Source organism: Ascaphus truei, chromosome 3, assembly GCF_040206685.1.
Source record: "Ascaphus truei isolate aAscTru1 chromosome 3, aAscTru1.hap1, whole genome shotgun sequence".
Lineage (NCBI taxonomy): Eukaryota > Metazoa > Chordata > Amphibia > Anura > Ascaphidae > Ascaphus > Ascaphus truei.
The window spans coordinates 327975299-327999334 of record NC_134485.1 but is presented as its reverse complement, the minus strand read 5'-3'; the positions used below and the strand labels follow the sequence as shown (position 1 = coordinate 327999334).

The following is a 24036-nucleotide window of genomic DNA, read 5'->3' as shown; positions in this document are numbered from 1 at the left end:
TTCTTGGTTTGTTTATTATTAATTACTCCTTCCTAACGGTTTGGGATCTTCCTGTGTGACACGGAGTTCTTAACCATAATGCAGTTTCCCTGTGGGCTAAGTGGTACGTAATTGGGGAATATTTTATTATGGACGTCAAACTCTCCCATTGAATTAATTCTATTAGAGCTGCAAATAGCATCTCAAAAGCTGGTAATTGCTCAAGGCAGCCATCACTGAGCCCTGAGTGCATTCATCCTAAGGTAGTGATAGTTTAGCAGCACTTCACTGGCAGTATTGAACCCCTTTGCTAACAGATGGGCCTGCGGCGTATTAGAAAGTGGTTAATGACAGTGTTACAAGTACAAATCATATGCACTTGGCTTTATTGGCACAGCGGTTCAGGGATAGAAATTTAGCCTCAAACTGTTGGTTCGGGTCTTGCTGATCTCCACATCCTCTCTCTCTTCAGAACAAGACAGTGGTGAACCTTCTCTTTGCAGCCTACAGTGGCGACGTCTCTGCACTGAGGAGGTGAGGGTGGCTTTGGTGCATACAGTACAAAGGGCCTTTCAGATCTGATGCAATTTAAGGATCATGATATAATGGCAGAGTGATGTGTGGAATGGCTCCGTCTTACGTTACAGGGAATAATACATTTGTCTCCATTTTTATTAATTACTAGCTGATATACCCGGCGTTGCCCGGAGGCCGTGAGGGGGGGCGTGAAAGGCAGGGGGGGGCGTGAAAGGCAGGGGGGGCGTGAAAGGCAGGGGGGGGCGTGAAAGGCAGGGGGGGGGCGTGAAAGGCAGGGGGGGGGCGTGAAAGGCAGGGGGGGGGCGTGAAAGGCGGGGGGGGCGTGAAAGGCGGGGGGGGGCGTGAAAGGCGGGGGGTGCGTGAAAGGCGGGGGGGGGCGTGAAAGGCGGGGGGGGGCGTGAAAGGCGGGGGGGGCGTAAAAGGCGGGGGGGGGCGTGAAAGGCGGGGGGGGCGTGAAAGGCGGGGGGGGGCGTGAAAGACGGGGGGGCGTGAAAGGCGGGGGGGGCATGAAAGGCAGGGGGGGCAAGACACACACACAGTGTGACACACACACACACAGTGTCACACACACACACACACACACACACAGTGTCACACACACACACAGTGTCACACACACACACTGTCACACAGACACACAGTGAGACACACACACACACGTCACCTAGAGCGACACACACGCGACGCCTACCTGTAGTTCAGGCCGCCGCCATCTTGTCACTCGGCGCCGCGAGGGAACTACTTCCGGCCGCCGCCATCTTCTCAGTCGGCGCCGCCGCCATCTTAGGCGCATCGCGAGGGAGGAAGGGGGTCCGCTGCCTGTTCCCCCGCCGGGGATGGAGATGAGGCGCCGCGAGGTCCGCTGCCTGTTCCCCCGCCGGGGATGGAGATGAGGGGAGCGGGAGCGCCGGGAGAGGTGAGCGGAGGGGGTGTAATGTGCGCGCGTGTGCACAGGGACATCTCACTCGGCGCCGCCGCGAGGGAGGAAGGGGGTCCGCTGCGCGGGGATGGAGATGATGCGCAGCGAGGTCCGCTGCCTGTTCCCCCGCCGGGGATGGAGATGAGGGGAGCGGGAGCGCCGGGAGAGGTGAGCGGAGGGGGTGTAATGTGCGCGCGTGTGCACAGGGACATCTTGTCACTCGGCGCCGCCGCCTTCTTAGGCGCATCGCGAGGGAGGAAGGGGGTCCGCTGCGCGGGGATGGAGATGAGGCGCCGCGAGGTCCGCTGCCTGTTCCCCCGCCGGGGATGGAGATGAGGGGAGCGGGAGCGCCGGGAGAGGTGAGCGGAGGGGGTGTGTGTGTGTACACAGGGGTGAGAGTGTGTGTGTGTGTACACAGGCCTGACAGTGTGTGTGTGTACACAGGGCTGAGAGTGTGTGTGTGTGTGTGTGTGTGTGTGTGTGTGTGTGTGTGTGTGTGTGTGTGTGTGTGTGTGTGTGTGTGTGTGTGTGTGTGTGTGTGTGTGTGTACAGGTTGTTGTTTCACAGGGGTGACTGTGAATGTGTGTGTACACAGGGGTGACTGTGTGTGTGTGTGTACAGGGTTGAGTGTGAGTGTGTGTACAGTTTTGAGTGTGACACTGAGTGTGTGAGTGTGAGGGGGTGACTGTGTACCAAGGAGTCCTCAGAGGTTCTGGCCGTGTGGTGTGACTGCAAGTGTGTGAGAGTGAAGGAGGTGATGTCACAGTGGGGCGTACCTCTTAGCCAATGAGTCACGGACCAATCAGATTCACCGCAGATAGCACTAACCTCACTAACCATTCGATTTTATATATTAAGATTATCTGGCCTTTAGATACCTCTCTACATCAGTGTTACAGGATAAATATGCTGCATTAGGTGCCTCCTCCTGATACACATTGTTTTGACATGGGGTGCAGAAGTGTAAAGCTATGGCAGTACTGGTGGCTATGTCCTAGGATAGTAAAGTAGGAGCACCAGGTCCAATTCCACTTTTACGTTTAAACTTTTTTTTTTAAAAGGCAGTACACAAGCGTGGGAGTTCGGCTGCTGCCTCTGCTACTTCCCCTCTTTGATTTTGGACAAATGTACTTAATCTTTCTGTGCTGCACACCCCACCTTAATTAGGTAATAATCACGTTGCTCCAGGTCCTTCTCCCCTTTTGCTTTCAGCGACTGCCACACAGACTAGTGTCACAAATTCAGTGTCACAAATACAGTGTCACACATACAGAGCGTCACATATACAGTACAGAGCGTCACCCATACAGAGCGTCACCCATACAGAGCGTCACCCATACAGAGCGCCACCCATACAGAGCTCCACCCATACAGAGCGCCACACATACAGAGCTCCACCCATACAGAGCGCCACCCATACAGAGCTCCACCCATACAGAGCGCCACACATACAGAGCGCCACCCATACAGAGCGCCACTCTGCGCCACCCATACAGAGCGCCACTCTGCGCCACCCATACAGAGCGCCACCTATACAGAGCGCCAGCCATACAGAGCGCCACCTATACACAGCGCCAGCCATACAGAGCGCCACCCATACAGAGCGCCACTCTGCGCCACCCATACAGAGCGCCACCCATACAGAGCGCCACCCATACAGAGCGCCACCCATACAGAGCGCCACCCATACAGAGCGCCACTCTGTGCCACCCATACAGAGCGCCACCTATACAGAGCGCCAGCCATACAGAGCGTCACACATACAGAGCGTCACACATACAGGATTTTGCCAGTAGGTGACTGCATTGCAATCTGGCCTGTAACTGTTACATACCCCTATAATATATATTATTTCTAACTGCATGCAATGTCTTGTATATAATGTATACCCTGTTCACTTACTGTAACTATGTATTTGTAACCATGTATTATTTGTCATAACTCTGTGCCCAGGACATACTTGAAAACGAGAGGTAACGCTTAATGTATTACTTCCTGGTAAAACATTTTATAAATAAATGTGTATGGAGACCGCTTTGTAACAATAACATGATGTCTAAAAACTGACTGATAAGTAGTTTTTTTTTAACAAAAGTTTCATAAACATCTATTTGGTTGACAATGATATTTAACTAAATAAATGTCATTCAGTTGACTACATACTTTTGTGGACATGTTATAACAATGAATGTACTAGCAGCCATCAACGTTTACTACGTGAGGCTTCATTTGTCTCTAGAATTACTGAAGACTGTAACAAATGCCCAGAAGGCGATAGCAGGCACTCCAACAATTAATACAAGTGTTTTTAATACAATTTATTCTATCGGCATTTCAGTCTTAAAGCTGCAGTTCAGTCTTTTTTTTTTTTAAATTTATTTTTTTACTTCAATAGTTTTATGTGTGCAATCTTAATTACCTAAAGAACTGCATAGCTGCAGGTCAATTCATCTCCATGTATTGATAGGTCGAAATTTGGTGACATAATTAGTGAAGGGATCTGTTTATATTCTGCTTGTCTGTCAGTGGAAGCTCATGAATATTCATGAGCAATCCTGCACTGACATGTGCTAGAGGGAGGGCAGGGCTGACAGAGGGGTGTGCCAGGGCTTGTGACAGGACATGAAGGGGCAGTGCCTTAGCAAATGGCTGTTAAAATAGAATACAAGAAAATTGGTCTTTAAAAGTTGTTTTTTTTAAAACAGAAAATGCTAAAAGTATTTTTTCTTACTACAGAACTGATTTATTAAAAAAAACACACATGCAGGATATTGACTGAACTGCAGCTTTAACCTCAGACATTAGTTACATGTTATCAAGTAAATGTAAAAATAATTGAATCAATCGCTGGCAGTGATCCCCTTTTTGGTCTTTTGGTTTAGATGGCTCCTCATACACTTTAGAGGTAAAAGACTAGTTTCTAAATACAATGAGTTCCTCCCACATTGCAGCATACACTGTCAGTTAAGCTGAGTCCATGCTCCCTGCTCGCTCGCTGAGGCGCGCTGAGGCTCAGGGAAAGCGGGTGCTTTCCCTGGCCTTGCGGTTGCTTACCGCACGCGCTGTCAGCGGGCCGTCAGGGGGCGGGCCCGGGGCGGGCGCGTTACTGGCCGGGGGCGGGCCAGTGACGTCACGGAGCTGGTTCGCCCTCATTGGGTGAACCGCTCACGTGACCGGCCTGTCGCGCCGGCAAGCGGGGGAATTTTAAATTCCCCTAAGACCTGCGCTTCCGCAAGCGTGCGGTAGCCCCTACTAAAGCCGCTCTAATTGCGGCTGTAGGGGCTCAGTGGCAAGCATCAGCAAGCGAGAGCACGCTCAGGCAAGCAAGCACTAACCATGGCCTGGGCCTTACATATAACAATAATATACCAGAATGTTTTGATTATACAACTCTGGGTCTCAATGACTCGCATTGTACTGTATGTTGTAATGCACAACAAGCAGCAATTCCTCTCTGCCCAGAAAATCACATGTATTACTTGAGGATAATTAGTGACATTGTCATTTAGGATTAAATAATTCCACCACCCTCTATTTTCTCTATGACGGAGTCTCATGTTGCTGGAGGGAGACATTCCATTGGCCACTTAGCAGGACATTTACTTTCTGTCACAGGTTTGCGCTTTTAGCCATGGACATGGAGCAGAAGGACTATGACCACCGAACGGCTCTACACGTGGCAGCTGCTGAAGGTACAGAGACTGGGTGATGCACTCTCCCCCATGAAGGAAGGAGTAATGTAGACGGTCTGATGAAATAGACAGGCGTATGGAATCTGGATGCATGTAAATGAAGTGTATATAGTCAGAATGATATATAACGTGCATAGTACCGCGCCATCCCTTATCTGCCAGAGTATGAATGTCTTGTTTTTTCCCCACAAGGACATGTGGATGTGGTCAAGTTCCTGATTGAAGCTTGCAGAGTAAACCCATTTGTGGAAGACCGGTAAGAATGACACAAAAATTGTGTTTATTGCCATTAGATCACACGAGTTCCCCACAGCATTTGCCCTATATACTATAATGAAATCACGTCCTATTTCCCTAAGCGCTGGTCACATGTATTATAATGGGGCTTGGATCCTTTTGTCGCTATTCTTTATTTTCCTTATAATATTCACACTCATCCATACTGGTCCTTTTACATATATTTAAAAACTGCATAACGAGGTGTTCTATACAATACTTTAAAGGGGATGAGACCGCTCATCCTCTTGTATAACAATTAATATTCAAATAAGCAGGTGCTCGGAAGGGATAGAGGTATATGCGTATTACAGTGTTTATCCAAGAAGGATCAAAAAAAAAAGCTGTGTGTGCTGTGCACGCGCATAGTAAGTGAAACTTCTTTGACTTTTGTCACAGAAATTGACTTATAACGCGCGTGCTCGGCACACGTGTCAGTCAGTGTATGTGTCAGTCAGTGTGTGTATGTGTGTCAGTCAGTGAGTATGTATGTGTGTTTGTGTGTGTGTCGGTCACTGTGTGTATGTGTGTCGGTCACTGTGTGTATGTGTGTCGGTCACTGTGTGCATGTGTGTCAGTCAGTGTGTGCATGGGTGTCAGTCAGTGTGTGTGTGTGTCAGTGTGTGTGTGTTAGTCAATGTGTGTGTGTGTGTGTGTCAGTCAATGTGTGTGTGTGTGTCAGTGTATGTCTCTCTCTCTCTCTGTGTTGTGTGAATGTCTCTCTGTGTCGGTCAGTGTGCGTATGTGTGTCAGTCAGTGTGCGTGCGTATGTGTGTCAGTCAGTGTGCGTGCGTATGTGTGTCAGTCAGTGTGCGTGCGTATGTGTGTCAGTCAGTGTGCGTGTGTATGTGTGTCAGTCAGTGTGCGTGCGTATGTGTGTCAGTGTGCGTGCATGTCAGTGTGCGTGCGTGTCAGTGTGTGTGTGTGTGTGTGTGTGTGTGTCAGTCAGTGTGTGTGTGTGTGTGTGTGTCAGTCAGTGTGTGTGTGTATGTGTGTCAGTCAGTTTGTGTGTGTGTATGTGTGTCAGTCAGTGTGTGTGTGTGTGTGTGTGTATGTGTGTCAGTCAGTGTGTGTGTGTGTATGTGTGTGAGTCAGTGTATGTGTCAGTCAGTGTGTGTGTATGTGTGTGAGTCAGTATGTGTGTGAGTCAGTGTGTGTGTGTATGTGTGTGAGTCAGTGTGTGTGTGTATGTGTGTGAGTCAGTGTGTGTATGTGTGTCAGTCAGTGTGTGTGTATGTGTGTCAGTCAGTGTGTGTGTGTGTGTGTGTGTGTGTGTGTGTGTGTGTGTGTGTGTGTGTGTGTGTGTGTGTGTGTGTGTGTGTCAGTCAGTATGTGTGTATGTGTGTCATTCAGTGTGTGTATGTGTATCAGTTAGTGTGTGTGTATATGTGTGTGTGTATATGTGTATATGTGTGTGTGTCTCTCTTTCTGTGTCCTGCCCCCTCTCTCCTGACTTCCCCCCACCCCAGGCAGAGCTGCGGCTCTGTCTGAGTCTCTCCCCCCCCCCTTCCCCCACGGAGACGCAGCCGCACCGGGCCCGCCGTATGTGAGGGGCTGATACCGTGATTAAGAGCCCCCCCCCCTCCGGCAGTGCTGCGTGGGAAGCGGCGCGCTCAAACCCCCCACTTCCCGCGTTACCGGAGCAGGAGCCAGGAGCGCACGATAACGTGCTGGAAAAATTATTCTGGACGACAATAATCCAATAGGAAAAATTACCTATCTCAACAACTGTATAGGGAATTAGTAACCCTTGTACCAAAAAGTCCAAAGAAAATAATAAAGTTTTATTAGTTTAAATACTCATTAAAAGCACACATATATACATCATTCAAAACTATTAAAATACCCCATTCAGAGGTGGCTAGTAGGATCAGTATTGGTTCAGTAAACTATCTCAATTGATAGGAACTCTAGTGATATCCTAGTATATAGCTGTATCCTAGTATATATCATAGTATATAAATTGTTCATAGCAAATTTAACCCCTATGTTGCAACTTGTATAGGGAATGCTGAACAGCTATATACTAGGATACGTTGCAAGCTAACTATATGCATTGACATAAAACTCAGCACATCTATAGGGCTATCCTATCAATATATATACTAATAATGAATATATTTATTCATGCTAGGATATGTTACACCAACAAGCCTAAACAAATATAGTGTGATACTCTGAGAAACTCTCTATGATATACAGCACGGCATGAATCACTGAAATATCAATGGAGATAGTTTACTGAACCAATACTGATCCTACTAGCCACCTCTGAATGGGGTATTTTAATAGTTTTGAATGATGTATATATGTGTGATTTAATGAGTATTTAAACTAATAAAACTTTATTATTTTCTTTGGACTTTTTGGTACAAGGGTTACTAATTCCCTATACAGTTGTTGAGATAGGTAATTTTTCCTATTGGATTATTGTCGTCCAGAATAATTTTTCCAGCATTGAGTGCCGGATGCTATGGGGATACTTTTTTGATCCTTCTTGTATAAACACTGTTATACACATAACGAGGTGTTCTGAAGAATGTCTCCATTAAACACAGGTATTACTTAGTGGGGCCAGATAACCGCACTCATAAAGTCTGTTACAATTGAGCCCGCTATTCCCATCCCATGTGATAAAATACAATTCCATCACCAGCAACTATAATAGAATGCTCTCAGAAATGTCGCTCCTGTGACAGAGTTGTTTGCCTTCTTTAGGTGGGGTAACATCCCTCTGCAAGAAGCAGCCCGATTTGAGAGGCAGGAGGTGGTGAAGCTGCTGACTGAATACCAAGAATCCTACAAAAATTGCCAGAATGGGGTCAGGCATACAGAGGAGCAGATGTCCTTGAAGAATCTTGAAAGCATGGTGTAGCTGACACTACCTTAGTGCCACAACTTATGCCCTCATCTTAGGTTTCCCTTACCTGTGTTAAATCGGGTAAAATGTGACTGGGGAGCTAGCATTAACCATTTGCTGATTTGCTGTTGGGGACTCATCAAGCAGTAGCACAGTTATGCAAGCAATCTGAATTTCAGATGAACAAGCCGTAGTTTGTAGAATGTTTGTGTTTAAGTGCCTGCTTTAAATTGTAAGCTTTCAAGTAACTTATACCACTTCTGGGGGGAGGCAATGGAATAAACATAGTCAGGTGATGGGAGAGTGGAGACTCAACGGTGTATAGAAATTTCAGGTTAAAAATGTGGAAAGTCAAAATTCTGACACTGCCTGGAAATGTGCAGGTGAATAGTTTTCTATTAATGTATGGTTTGTAGCAAAAAGATTGTAGGGGAGAGAGTATATGGACGGATGAGAGCCTGGTTGGCCCGTCCCGGACGTCATAGCATGGGGCATTCTTGTTTATCCCCTCCCACACCCCCTAATGGCGCACGTCTACAACAGTGAAGGGTTAGCCCGCCAGAACAATACCTTGCTTATATCTATGCCACAAGCTCATCTTTTGCTCTGCAGTCACAAAAGTAGTGCAGGATCTCGCCTTCTGGTGTAATATATTCTTGAAGGGTCTTAGCTGCGGGTGCAATATTCAGTTGCATGTTTAAACTAAGAAAAGAGGCACAAAGCTTTAAATCCATTGTACAATTTAGGGCTGCAAGCTGATTTCAACCAATTCTTTAAAAAAATCAAACACCTTGAACAATGATAAAAAAAACAACAAATATATCTATATCTAACTATAAGCAATATATATATATATATATATTTATATGTGTATATATATATATATATATATATATACGCACCACTCTCAGTACCGTGTTAGCCAAGCTTAATAATCACAAACAAATAGATGATACCATTCTGTGGCTAACTAAATGCTTTTATTTGTGCGAGCTTTCAAGATACACAGATCTCTTCTTCCGGCGATGTTACAATGGATAAACATACAGGACCCCTATAAGCTCATATTGAACCCCCAAAATAACCACAACATATATATGCGTATAGGTGTCAAAGAGGCGTGCTACTGAGCATGGCAATATATATTTAAAACCAGAGACAGAACATATATATATATATATAGATATCTTTTGAATAAAATGGTCTTTTAGTTTAACCCTTTGGCCAAAGTGTTATAAGCCCTTGAGGCCCTCTAAGGCTTACAACATTTTGGCCAAAGGGTTAAACTAAAAGATCATTTTATTCAAAAGATATCTATATATATATATATATCTGTATATATATCTATATATCTATATATATATATATATATCTATATATATATATATATATATAGATATATATATATATATATATATATATATATATATATATCTATATATATATATATATATATACACATACATATATATATATATATATATATATATATACACATACATACATGTAGAGGTATCAGAACCGTGTTAGCCAAGCTTCAATAATCAAAAAATAAATAGATGATACCATTCTGTGGCTAACAAAATGCTTTTATTTGTGCGAGCTTTCGAGATACACCGATCTCTTCTTCCGGCGATGTTACAATGAATGAAGCAAGCAAAAGCTATACTATAACCAGTGTCTATTGGAATGTTATCTGTGCTGGTCCTTCCCCCGGTGTGGATGTGTTTTATGGCTGGCCTTTTGACACCTCCAGCCATAAAACACATCCACACCGGGGGAAGGACCAGCACAGATAACATTCCAATAGACACTTTTTATAGTATAGCTTTTGCTTGCTTCATTCATTGTAACATCGCCGGAAGAAGAGATCAGTGTATCTCGAAAGCTCGCACAAATAAAAGCATTTCGTTAGCCACAGAACGGTATCATCTATTTATTTTTTTATTATATATATATATATATATATATATATATTTTAGGCACTGTACCGTGTATTGGTGTCTTTGGATGTAGCACTGAGCTCTGTCTGTGTTTCATGTTCTGTCTCTGGTTTTAAATACAATGGAGCAAGCAAGAAAGGTTTCTACTTAAAAACAGTGCATCCTGGAATGATCTGACTGAAGGCTATCCCTCCCACCTGTGCAGTAAGCGATTTATGACTTAATGTGGGAGGGATAGCCTTGATGGTCCCTGAATGATAGTGATGTAAGAGGGTGTGTGTGTGTGTGTGTGTGTAAATATAAGTTAATAAAGCGCCCACAGTGTAAATAGTGCTTTACAAAAGGTGTGTGTGGGAGTGTTTACCAATGGTGTGGGTAGGTGTAGAAATGTAAGCGGGTGTTGCATTACTATTAATGTGTGAGAATACTATGGGGTCAAAGGTAATCTTAGAACACCGAAAGAGAGACGGTTGCAGGAATACAAATTTATGCAACTGTTCGGGACACTTAGCTGTGGCCTAAACCGAGACCGCAGCTTCATGAGTCACTACCCTGACACAAGAGAACTCTCTTCCCATGAATGCGAAAGGCAATGTCTATACATACTGCGCTATATGAATGTGCACACCGCTGTCTCTTACACATACATATATACAATGTAATTCTATCCCTATATACCAATAGGGACCACATAGTATCCACACACATTAATAGTAATGCAACACCCTCTTACATTTCTACACCTTCCCACACTACTGGTATACACACAACTACATATACATACTCTTACATCACTAACATTCAGGGACCATTTAACACCTTAAGTCATAAATCACATACTGCACAGGGGGGAGGGATAGGCTTCAGTCAGATACATTCCAGGACACACTGTTTTTAAGTAAAAACCTTTCTTGCTTTATCCATTGTAACACCGCCGGAAGAAGAGATCAGTGTATCACGAAAGCGCGCACAAATAAAAGCATTTGGTTAGCCACAGAATTGTAACGTGGTGTTGCTGAGGATCCCAGAGAAGCAAAGGGTTAAGAATCATCGCTTTAACTGAGGGTGCTCTTTACAGAGCATTATTTGTCAACACTAGTTTAATAGCAGGTGCAGTATCTCCGAAACTGAGGAAGAGGTTCACGCTAATTTCTACAACCGTCTCTGCTAGATGAACGGATCTAAATCGCACAACCCTCTATCAAAGCAATGCTGCCGGTTTTAGTTTTGACAGGCGGCTTAATAAAGCCGCTGATCTCCTTGTGATTCCGATATGAAACTTTGTGTAAGAAATTATTTTGGCTGCTACTGTATACTGCCTTGTGTGACACAGATTACACTTCTAATTGCAATGGCTTTTCAAAACCATCACATACGGGTCATACTTGTGTCCTTCTTTGCACTTCTATGTTGCAGTGTAGGCAACACGTTATTTGTACCGCCTGCATGCTGCATTGCATTCACCTACTGCAGGGACAGTGGTGAAACCAAAGTTTAATGTTTTTACATGTGAGATGTGCAGTCGTCGGGCAAAGTTGCCTCAAAAAAGGGAAGAATTACTTTGAGGCAGTGACAACTTTTTCTAGTGTGGTTCGTTTTTATTTGGATTAAATAAAATGATGGTATGAAATGTAGAAGAAAAAAAAAAAGTGCCGACACCTAAGATTGTTCCAAGCTAATAAAAATGTCAATCACAACTTTCAATCTTTTTTGGAGCACATCATTCTTTAAAATCGCAGCTACAACTACCAACGTTAGCATTATGAGGTCTTCCGACATGTAGACTACAGGAAATCACCATACAGTAGCAAGGGGGAAAAAATCCACAGTCACACTGCTTTGGATATTGCAGGTAGCCAAATGTGACTTCTTCCTGCCCATCTATGGTAACAACTGATGACATACAAGCAGCCAGCAGGGTAGTCTAAGCAAAGCACGAATTCTCCTCCAAGCATCAGTCTCTGCAAGACAGTCGGTTGATTCAAAGAGTACAATATTTTGCTAGTATTAGCGTCTCATTCTTGTTAAATACAAAGCAGGGTATAGAGAAATATAAATCAGCACTACTCCGATTCCCAAACACATGGGCAGCTGTTACTTTATTATTGGCCAAGAGAAAGGTCACAGTTTTTAAAGAGCACTGTATCCATTTCAGTTCTGTCACAGCACGCGATGGCTAGAAATAAGTGTGTTTTGTAGCCTGTGGTGCAGACGCGGAATTGCGGTAGAAAATGTAGTGGATAGCATGTTGCAAGATTTAAAGCTGCCACCGGCACCGCTAGAGTTAACAAAAGCAAGATTTGCTAGACAGCTGACCCCTCTATAAATCATGGCGGTCTTTCTATACAGTGACATGTTCACTAGAGAAGTAGTCAGGGCCAGTAAATTATGCTTGTTGCAGCAAATAAAAATCCAACTTGTGAGCACATTCACATGTCTCTGCCAGGTCTGCAACACCGCTTTCCCCCCCATTATCTCTTGGCATACAGTGACTCCACTGCAGCCAGGGATTCTGGGAAATGACATGCAAATGAGCACACATCCTGCTTGATGCAGGAAATTCTGGGGTGAAAAAAGGCAGAATGGCCAGAGGAAACCCAGCATGTCACGTGGAAATGGAAAGATAAGGCTCAGATGTACAGGAGGTGTCACCTATCACAGTAGGAATGTCAAAGTGAGAGAGGTATAGGAGACAAAAGATGAGGAAGAAAATCTAAAGCAGTTTTCTTGGGAGGTGCAGTTTTTAAACCAGTAATACCACGAAGACCATTAGTTCTATAAATCAACACATTTCATACTTTTTGGTTCTTATAAAAGGTACAACCAGAGGAAGCCATTGATGTTCTTAAAGCAGTTGATTCCGTTAATCTACAGCGTACTGTAGTAGCTTATGAATAAAGCAATCCACCCATCCAGGTACAAAGGGTGACATAACTAGGCTTTTTTTCTCTGTTGTCCATAGAAGAGCAAGGGGTAAAAATGATATATTTATTTTATTCTTATTGCTGCAAACCCCAAGTGTAGCACGATGCAAAGGCCTTTCTAGCATCAGAGTGCCTACTGCAGCAATACCATTTAGTGGGAAATGTTTGACCCAGAGCCACACACTGAAAATGAATACACTCCCCATTCTATAGTAGAGTATTTCCACATAGTAACCTGCCAGCTGTTCCTCCTTTGAAAAATTAACTAGAGAGGTTATAAAGTGTTAATTTTGGGGTGCCGCTACCTCAGTTAGCCACTAATGTGCAACACTGACCAGTTTGGAAGTCTTTACCAGTCAGGTAAATAGCAACATCTGGACAGGTGATCCAGTAGAATGATTTGTGTATTGTTTTCAGAACATTTTAGACTGGTGTGTGTGGACTGATGGTGGTGCATCACTAGAACTACATTTTTCCACCATATTTTTCTAGAAGTCGTAGAAAGTCAAACTCGTACACTGTTTGAGCATTTTAAACATTTACTCACCTTATACCTCTGGCATTTCCATGTGGTATCTTTACACTGACATTGCAGTTAGGGGGTTAGATAACATGTCACAGGGTGGGTGTATGCCCAGCACCGAGCAGAGGGGGCGGAAGGAATTCCGTAACAGAACGAGTGTCTCTGGGATTGGTAGTCTCACAGAACATGTTAGCATCTATATGGATCAGGTGTTGAAGACACTTTGTGACAACTATGTCATAGACATTTTGTGACAACTCTACCTTTGTATGTTTTTAGACACCCACTTTGACGTGTTATATATTTTTTATATACGTTATATGTTTTTTATATACGTTATATATTTTTTATATACGTGTTTGATATTGTTGTGGTGCAGAAATGTTTTGACAAGTCAAGATGTAGAATCACAACATACAAACATTATTCAAAAGCATGGTATCTGAATCGTCTGCACACTCACAGAAAATGCTTGTCACCATTTTCTGTGAGTGTGCACACAATGCAATGAACAGAATGAATTTACATGTCAACTGTTGGAATATATACGTACTCACAAATATTTTGTCTTTAATGGCAAATGTTATCACACGATCAGAGGAATGGCAATAGCAACAACCTATGCCCTCACCTACGCAAATTTATATCGGGTGATGGGAGGAGCAAATAATGTTAATTAAACTATGTCAAAATTCACTAATCATATCCAAATTTGGGATTATATTCATTGTTGGCATCTTACATGAATTTGTATTATAACAAACAATGACCTTCCTGGGTCTGGAGATCAAAAAAGCTAACGAAGGCTTATTAAATCTGAGTGTATATATTAAAAAAAACAGCCACCTAAAAATCTCAAATCTCTGGCATTCCAGCAGAGGTAATTTATTGCTCCTCTATGGATGATTTTAAAAAGAAGCAAAAGACTGACAGATTAGGTTCCTTCACGTGAGCTAACTTTGAGAAAGAAGCATCAAAGAGTTCTATGCACTGAAAGATGCTCCTGTCGCAGACCGCGTCCATAGTGGAACGTGCTAGCTTCCGCGCTCCTCCGTGACCCGGCGTCACGCTTGAAATACAAACTTGTTTGTATTGTGAAGCGCCGCTCTCCCTATAGCGCATGTGCATGCACTAGCACGCGTGCACTATGCGCATATGCATTGGCGTCCGTGTTTGTTTCGGCGCGGCTACGTAGCTCACGCCATATCCTGCACTATGGACGTGGCCTAAGTCAGAGGATAACGAGATCAGACCCAGATACAAAAATAGTAAGATATATAGACACTTTCAATAAACAAGGAGTACAGAATAAACACATTTTTGGAAAAATATTGTGAGATTTTCCTAAAGGATGATGATTTACAATCTGTCCTATTCCCTAAACTGGTGAGCAAAGCACAGGATCACACGTAATTTACAACTTAAAAAAATGCTGACGCATATAGTAGGCTCTTACAAATGCAACAACTACAAGACATGCATATTTATGCTTCCAAACATGTTTTTCAATTGTAAATGCTGTGCTTTAAATGTTTTTTACTCATTCCAGGGGCTGCCGGTAACAGCTCTGCCTGGGCATAGAAAATGTGTTTAAAAGGTCACGCGTCGCAAGAAGTTGCAACGTCATCCATGGCAGCTTCCTAATGGCCCGCTTGCTGCAGGACCTTTAAACAGCCGATATAAGGATCTTGGGGAGCAGGGGGGGTTACCAGAGCTGAAAGTAAGGCGGTTAACCTCCGGAGACCCCCTGCTTCCCAGCTAGGGGGGAAATAATGATTTAAAAAAAAGCAAAGCTACTTTATGGGGTTACTGGTATCCTCCTGATCCGTTCTCTCTCTGTACTTGCAAGACTGACAAGTAACTTAATCCACAAAGCAAATATTTCCAAGGTTCGTGGCATGGCCTTGATGTTTGATGCAGAAAAGGCCTTCCAATCGAGTAAATTGAAAGTACAAGTTCCTAACCCTTCAATATTTTGGCCTACTTGCATTTATTACTGGAATCTCTGCATTATATAATTCTCCAGCTACCTGGATTTGTGTGACGGTGCTTGTCTCCAATCAGGAAGCGGACCCGCAGGTAGGGTTGCCAATTAACCGACCAGAGCCCAGGGACAGAGTCCTGTTAGAGTATCCGTGGTCGGTAAGCAGGCAAAGGGTCAGGGCAGGCGGCAGTGGTGCAGAATCCAGGTGACAGGCAAAAGGTCAGGGCAGATGGAAGGCAGCGAGGTCGGGGTCACAGTCCAGGGTCAGCAACAGGAATTCCAAATGAACAGGGAAGCTACAGGGATAGGCAAGCCACAGCAACAGGCTGGCATCTGGAACAAGGAAGCCACAAGGATAGGCAAACCAAAGGTACTGAAAAGCCACATGGAAGGATCAGGAATGGGGAAGGCTCAGGAACTAGGGCTCAGGGTGTCCAGGAACAAAGGGAAAAATATACAATTCTCAGGCAGGGGCTGGAGGTCACTGGATGCTATTTAAGCCCTTGTACAAGTGCAGCCAATATAGCAGGCTGCCAGTAATCAAAATGTCCATAGCAGCCAGGTAAGGGCGGGTTCCAGTCAAAGCCTGGACCCCTTACAATTTGTGGTTGTGGTCTCCTGTCAAATACCCTTCATATATAAAAAAAATTAAACCAGACAAGGTTTGTCCTGCATCTCCTCCTCACCCCTCGGCGGTTCAAATTTAGAATAACTAATGCATGGTATTCTGATAAAATCAGAGTATAAAAATTGTACTATTCACGGACGATATTTTACTTGCAAATGCGAAGTCGCTCCTCTCTTTACCAAGTTTATGTTGCACCTCAACTACGTATGGCTTACTTACTGGGTTACTTACTTTTCTTTGCCTCCACCTTTTGTCACCTCCTTATTTGTATGCCTCCGAACTAAGTCAATTGGCAATTTGGCACTCTGGATGTATTCATGGGGCAGATATTGAGACCTATGAATCAATTCCATGCTCTACCAACACCCTATCATGGCTTCCCCCTTCCCGCCCCCCCAAAAAGAGGGACCTTCCAACTTAACAACCAAGTTGGTCATCAACCACAGTCTTAAGCGCTGGGATGGTCAAAAACTGAAATATAAGCTCACTTTTAAAATCAGTCAACTAAGCTACCCATACCATGTAACACTGATTTTATCCCAGTCCATCTTCTAGCAGTTCCAGAACATTGGATTTCTCAGAAAATGGTGTCACTGAAATCATTCGATGTATTCCAGAAATATAAACTACCAAAGAATTATATAAAATCTTCCAAATCCATCGTTTCGTAGTTTCGTTATTTTCTAATTATCACCTAATCCCCATGCTTATTTTGAAATCTTATGCAAAAACGTGTTACCCCGTTAGGGCCTTATTGCAACCTTATACAAGCTCCTAATTGCCCCAGGAAAGTGTTGTTTCATGCTTCATTGGGAGAGAGCTTCTCAAGTCTTTGGAGCTTGCAGATTGGGAGGACATTTGGGAAGCAGCTGTTCTATCTCTACCACTGTAAAGGAAAAATCTTACAATTCTATGTACCACTGGTACTTTACTCAAAATTAAATAAAAAAGACTGCAGTAAATGTCCTGCTTACAGGGTTGCAATCAGAAGACACTTAAACGCCCTTGGTCATTGGTCTATGTTCTTATTTATAAACTCCTCTGATAAATCTCTAATTCTAGATCAGGGGTGGGCAATTATTTTGGCTGGCAGGCTACTCCAAGAGCTTTAGTAAGCTTCACAAGCCACACACTTAATGTAGGTCCTCACCAGCTTCTCCCCCACATGCTCCTCCTCCACCCACCTCTCTTTACTCTCTCAAACACCCCCTTACTCTCCTTCTTCTCCCCCCCCAATCATCCCTTTCCCACAAGCCCTGCTTCTCTCTAACACCCTTCCTCTCTCCCCCTCCCACCCCCCTTTTATCTCTCGCTCTCCACCCATGGAGCCCCTCAGGCCCTATCGGTGGTGTGGTTCCCAGCCGAGGCAGCGATTGTGGCAGTTGGGCCCATTTCCGGTGAGGTTAGGACCACCTGGGGGTACTTCATCTGCTGCCGCCAAGTAAGACCCTGCATCACATTTTTATTTATCATTTATAAATCACTTATTTTCACTTCATACATCACGTTGTATTCAATTGATCGATACGCTTTGTATCTGTTTTGTACTAAATTTAATGAAGTCTGGAAGCCCTGGATTATGCCTAAAGTGTCAATAACCTCAGCCAGTAATAATGGTAACATTAATTCTCTTTATTGCACAAACTCTTACTTAATTGGTTGTTCCTCACTTATAGAAGGGAAGTGGTTCTTCTCAAGTTGTGTAATTTCCAATGTTAAGTGGAATATGTTCACTTCTTATAGTGTTCCACTCCCTTTTTGATTTCTATTCCCCAATATATTGAAGAAAAACTGTAATAAAGTATTTGAAAAATAATAATAATAAATGTATATATATATATATATATGTCAAAAGAGTTTCTTGGTGTAGCAAGCACTGCATATAGCTTATACATTGCCTTTAATATTGGAAACAATCCACTAAGTGCATACCAAAAAAGGTGATTTTTTTTTTATATCATACACTGACAAAACATTATCCTGGCTGAAGAGGCAAGACTTGTTTGTTTCAAAGATGGTCAGGGATATCTAGGCCTGAATGGGTCAGAAGCTCCCCGTCCCACAGGGCAAATGCAGGCAGAACGGGACCTCGGAAATCTGCAGCAAGAGTGTGGATGAGGCCACCTTTCTCAGAGTCCACAAGGCTCATCTTTCCACCTTCATAGTCCAGGAGCAACCCTACTTTCCCGGGATGGCCGATGTTGGTAATTGGGATTATTTTGTTCCCATGCATGCCGTGCCACTTTTTGTGGCTGTAAGCAAAGACCCACGAACGTCTGTTTGCGCCAATGCATTCTTCTCTGGACATATCTGCATCAGCTGCGCCTATGCGGAACTCATTGGAGCGCGTCACCGTCACCTCCCAGTAATGGCGGCCGCTTACCACAGGAGTATCACCCAGCACCACTGCCCATTCCCGGAAACGCTCAGGGTTGAGAGGGATATTCGAGGGGTCAAAGCCCAGCATATGATAAATAACTCTGGTGTCCTTCTTTGACAGTTCTAAGCTGCTATGAGCCGTTTTCTCATCCAGTTTAAAGGTGACATCTGTAATGAAGATAGCAAAAAAAGATCAGTCTGACAATTTTATAAGGAAAAGTTTTTTTTTCTCCATTACATTAAAAGTCGCAATATGTGTTGATCTTTTGCTTTAAAACGTAGAGATCTCGTCTTGTCCTTTCCAACACTGTTTATTTTTAAAATGTAATGCTTCATACAGGAGAGATAAGCATTTGAAAAATTAAGAGTCAGGGAGATTAAAATTAAGCTTTGCCAAGAGCCTATTGCAGTCGTAATGTTAGAGATTAAGCAGAACCATATTAACGAGAGAAAAAAAAATCTGACATGCTTAGATGGGAAAATAACATTATACAAATTAAACTACTGTATAATTAAAATTATACAAATGTTACCTTATTCAGTTAAAATAAGATTACAAATCTCTACTGTATTAGTCAATAAATAAAAATGGTGCACTTAACGCTATATAATTTTTTGTTTTTGGTTAATGTAAGGAATCTAATTCAACAGGACCAAGAGCTTTTAGAATGTCAACATATCTTTAAAATCTCAAATTCAAAATAATCCAGGATATTAGGTGGGGGGGGGGGATTAACCAATGCTGGATTTTACAGAACAGTTACGTTTATTTAACAAAACTGTAACTATACGATCGATAGCTGCTTGGTAATGTGAAAAAGCAACAACATACTTAATAGGTTAAATTTAATATTGTTAAATGTTGGACAATTTCCACTTTACGTGTAAGGATCTTTACAAAAAATGTTTTACCACGATCATGATAAACAAATTCTTTGGGGATGTGGGGGGGAGGTTGTGTTAAAATCTTTATTTAATGTACTTGGTGATCAGACTGACCGTGTTTAAAGCCACAGGTAAATTATTATTTTTGCTTTTCTCCATTTTCAAAGTAATTATGGTGCCAGCATTAATCAGAGAAGTAGCTAAGGTGATTGAATTCAGTGTTCCCAGAGAAAAGCATACAATTCCACATTGTACATGCAGTGTGACTAATATGCTCCAGTCTGATTTTATTATTGGAAAAGAGCTCTCAGAAAAGGCCAATAAGACTTGATTCAAAAAATAAAAACTATATAGAAAGGGCCAAGTGCCAAAGGATTGTCCTCATCGCATGACATACCATTATAAAGATAATAATAATGTCAGAAGGTAATACAAAAACCTTCATTATTTTATCAGTGTATAGTAGCATTGTGTGTGACATTGGTAAAGGGGTCATTTGTATTTTGATACTAGCTCCCTTCCCAGAAGAGTCAAAGCCTTAGGCCGTATTTAAAGTGCTGGCGACGGCGACATGACCGATGACGTCACCCGCGATAGTTGTAATTTGTTTTTAGCGACGGTCGCCAGTGACGTCACTAAAGGGGGCAGGCCGCGCAATTTGATTGGTTTAGAGAGTCACATGTGGCGACTGTCTCTAAAAAAAATCAAATAGACCGGGCTTACAATTTTCCAGACGCGACGTCGCTCCATCGCACTTACTATAACGCTGGCGACGGAGTCAATTTTATTTGTTTTCGAGCGACGTCGCGGGCACTATAAGCGCAGCCTTACTCATTTGTAGAGATGGACAATTCTTTTGGGCGGATTTGGACACACAGCGGGTCGGCCAGTTCCTTTGGCCTGCAGATTAAACGGCAATTCACGTTTAATGGATTTTTTTTATTATTATAATTACCAATACACTCCGTGGATTCCGCAATCTGTGCACAGATTTGTAGAATCCAATCCGTGGAATCGGCAATCCGTTGACAAATTCTTAAAAATCCACCAACAGATTGCTTTATCCGCAGATTGGATTCTGCAAATTCATACACGGGTTATAGCCAGTGGCGACAGTTGATGAATCCGTACGGATGAAAAAAAAACCACCAAAACCTATTTGCGGATTTTACCCCGCGAAACGGATTTTGGATGGAAAATGCGAGAAAATCTGGGAAATGGATTTGGGCGGATTCCCATCTCCACTCATTCGGAATGGATTAGTGTAGCCACTACATTGTACATTACTTATTCCAGAAACCCCAAATGCAGTGATGTTTACCCCAATGCTTGGAAGAGTGTGCACTATAAAGGATACCATTAGACAGCTTCCTTTAGGGAGATACAGGAAGTTTCTAAAGCTGCCATCTGCTTATTTTCAGGGACAGCAGAAGAATTATAAACTTCTCAGAGTCATGATAATGGACAGTTAGTGAGTATGGTCTGCAATGGCCCTATTGCTGGAGGTTCCTGTGAGGATGCGGTGTGTATGTCCTGCACAGCCTCCACGTCGTCGCCTTTATTCGCTCCTCCCGGTTTCCATTCCTCCCTCAGCCCTTACAGCTGTCCTCCTCACACCTCATCCCCTCTCCTCCACTCTCTAACAGTGATCCACAACTCACGGCACCGCACTCACCCCTCCTGGCCGTGATGGTCGCGTAAGACCTACGGACGTAACACACCCTGAAGCAGTTAAGCACGCGGCCTCCAAAAACTAGCGCCTTCATGGGCGACGCCATCTTGGATGTGGACGGGTAACGGGACCAAAAGTTCCACTGAAGAAAAAAACACAAATAAAGGCGCAGCCATTATGGAGGTGGCAAGCCAGACTGTACCGGCCAATAGCAGCGCAGTGGGCGTGGCCTACCCTGCACGTCTGTGATACTGGTATCCTGTAGTCCAGGGGGATGCTTCATGTTTTCAGATTTTAAAGGAAGTGTCCTAAAAAATAATCAGGAACATCTTTACTTATTACACTCCAATGATGCAAACCTTTCCCATTCCTGTGCCAGGTCTCACTGTTTTTCAAAATGTTCAGCAGGCCAATTGTCCTGTGTATCCCATTGCTCTGTCCCCTGTACTGGTATCACTGGGACACAGGAGAGCAGAAACTATTTTTGGAGTGGGGGTGCAGTATGTACCAAATCAGTAACTGAGATACATTACTATAGTGTGAAAATGTGTAAACCCATGTGGGGGAGGGTCTAGCACCCCCACACCCTTAATTCCAGCCCCCATGCTGGGGCATTAAGTGGTAGTTGCCAGAGAGCAGTGTGAATGCCACTGGATGGAGTACTATGGAACGCTTTCTCTGATACACATTGACATAAAAATGGGCAAGATATACAGACATACATACAGACATACATACATACAGACAGACATACATACAAGAGGCAGACTCATTGGACTTGTTATGATAATGTTATGAGGTATTAGGTATTTTAATCTCTTTGGTGCTTAAATGTTAATGAGCTACAGTCTGAGTATAAAAATACAAAATATATAGGGTTATCATGTATGGCTCACTTAAAAGGGACAGAAGGGTTGTATATGGCTGATAGAATAAGGGCAGTGTATATGGCTGATAGAGTAAGGGCAGTGTATATGGCTGATAGAGTAAGGGCAGTGTATATGGCTGATAGAGTAAGGGCAGTGTATATGGCTGATAGAGTAAGGGCAGTGTATATGGCTGATAGAGTAAGGGCAGTGTATATGGCTGATAGAGTAAGGGCAGTGTATATGGCTGATAGAGTAAGGGCAGTGTATATGGCTGATAGAGTAAGGGCAGTGTATATGGCTGATAAGGGCAGTGTCTGGAGACTTGAGTGTAAAATATGACCCCTGTGATAGCTTTCTGTAAACATGTTTTTTTTCAGCTAAGTTTAAAAAGCATTACTTTGGGGATGATCTCAGGTCAGGCCGGTGGCTGCAGGGGGGGCGGTGTGCCGGTGGGCTGTCACTGTGGGGGGCGGTGGCGGGGGCCCGTCCAGTTATAAAAAAACCCGCTGCACCTGGTGCCTAGTCTCTCGACAGCGCCGGAAGTCAGCTGGGTTAATCTTCCGGTTCGACGGCGTGAGAGGGAGGCCCGGCGCACTTACGAGCAGCCATTGTGGGACTGACAGGTGCCTGCAGCGCAGCGGGGCAGCGCCAGCAGCAACTGCTGTGTCCTGCCGCCGGGCCACCGCCAGCCACCGGCCCTCCACAGTCCCGCCAGCCCCCTACAGTCCTGCTAGCTGCCGGGCCACCGCCACCCACCGCCCCCAGCCCCACCAGCTACCGCCCCCCCACTGCCACACCGCCCCCCGGCACCCCCCCCTCCCCCTCTCCCCCTCCCCCTCCCCCCCTCCTTCCTTGGGAGGGAGTGGCATATATTTGTAGATGTATTGGGGGGGAGTGGGGTATATTTGTAGATGTATTGGGGGGGAGTGGGGTATATTTGTAGATGTATTGGGGGGGAGTGGGGTATATTTGTAGATGTATTGGGGGGGGAGTGGCGTATATTTGTAGATGTATTGGGGGGGAGTGGGGTATATTTGTAGATGTATTGGGGGGGAGTGGCGTATATTTGTAGATGTATTGGGGGGGAGTGGCGTATATTTGTAGATGTATTGGGGGGGAGTGGGGTATATTTGTATATGTATTGGGGGGGAGTGGGGTATATTTGTATATGTATTGGGGGGAGTGGGGTATATTTGTATATGTATTGGGGGGAGTGGGGTATATTTGTATATGTATTGGGGGGGAGTGGGGTATATTTGTATATGTATTGGGGGGGAGTGGGGTATATTTGTAGATGTATTGGGGGGGAGTGGGGTATATTTGTAGATGTATTGGGGGGGGAGTGGGGTATATTTGTAGATGTATTGGGGGGGAGTGGGGTATATTTGTAGATGTATTGGGGGGGGAGTGGCATATATTTGTAGATGTATTGGGGGGGAGTGGGGTATATTTGTATATGTATTGGGGGAGAGTGGGGTATATTTGTATATGTATTGGGGGGAGTGGGGTATATTTGTATATGTATTGGGGGGGAGTGGAGTATATTTGTATATGTATTGGGGGGAGTGGGGTATATTTGTAGATGTATTGGGGGGGGAGTGGGGTATATTTGTAGATGTATTGGGGGGAGTGGGGTATATTTGTAGATGTATTGGGGGGGGAGTGGGGTATATTTGTAGATGTATTGGGGGGGAGGGGTATATTTGTAGATGTATTGGGGGGAGTGGGGTATATTTGTAGATGTATTGGGGGGGGGTGGGGTATATTTGTAAATGTATGGGGGGGTGGGGTATATTTGTAGATGTATTGGGGGGGAGTGGGGTATATTTGTAGATGTATTGGGGGGGGTATATTTGTAGATGTATTGGGGGGAGTGGGGTATATTTGTAGATATATTGGGGTGTGGGTGTATTTTTAGATGTATTGGGGGGGTGGGGTGTGTGTTTATATGTATTGGGGGGTTAAG

At 44.0% G+C, this 24036-nt stretch overlaps 2 protein-coding genes across 5 annotated transcripts in view; one reads left to right on the top strand and one right to left on the bottom strand.

Annotated features, from left to right (window-relative positions):
• Window positions 1–9480, top strand: part of GLS2 (glutaminase 2) — a 60813-nt gene extending 51333 nt beyond the window's left edge. For all 4 annotated transcript variants that reach the window (XM_075591410.1, XM_075591409.1, XM_075591407.1 and 1 more), the window contains 4 exons: window positions 452–513; window positions 5051–5127; window positions 5320–5383; window positions 8122–9480. In XM_075591410.1, coding sequence (XP_075447525.1) covers window positions 452–513; window positions 5051–5127; window positions 5320–5383; window positions 8122–8278 — 360 coding nt within the window. In that variant the 3' untranslated portion in view covers window positions 8279–9480. The remainder of the gene's footprint in view (window positions 1–451; window positions 514–5050; window positions 5128–5319; window positions 5384–8121) is intronic.
• Window positions 9481–17876: 8396 nt separating this feature from the next.
• Window positions 17877–21357, bottom strand: SPRYD4 (SPRY domain containing 4). Its single transcript, XM_075591406.1, has 2 exons — window positions 21205–21357; window positions 17877–18812 (listed from the first exon to the last, which is right to left on the bottom strand). Exons 1-2 carry the CDS (start codon window positions 21305–21307, stop codon window positions 18274–18276), a joined length of 642 nt encoding a protein of 213 aa, XP_075447521.1. The 5' UTR covers window positions 21308–21357; the 3' UTR covers window positions 17877–18273.
• Window positions 21358–24036: the final 2679 nt, after the last annotated feature.

What these genes read in the sequence shown, in the direction of transcription:
- SPRYD4 (XM_075591406.1), bottom strand. Translation starts at nt 21,307, where the DNA reads ATGGCGTCGCCCATGAAGGCGCTAGTTTTTGGAGGCCGCGTGCTTAAC. An exon ending in GACCATCACGGCCAGGAGGG is followed by an intron (nt 18,813 to 21,204) that starts GTGAGTGCGGTG and finishes TCTTCATTACAG; the next exon opens with ATGTCACCTTTAAACTGGAT.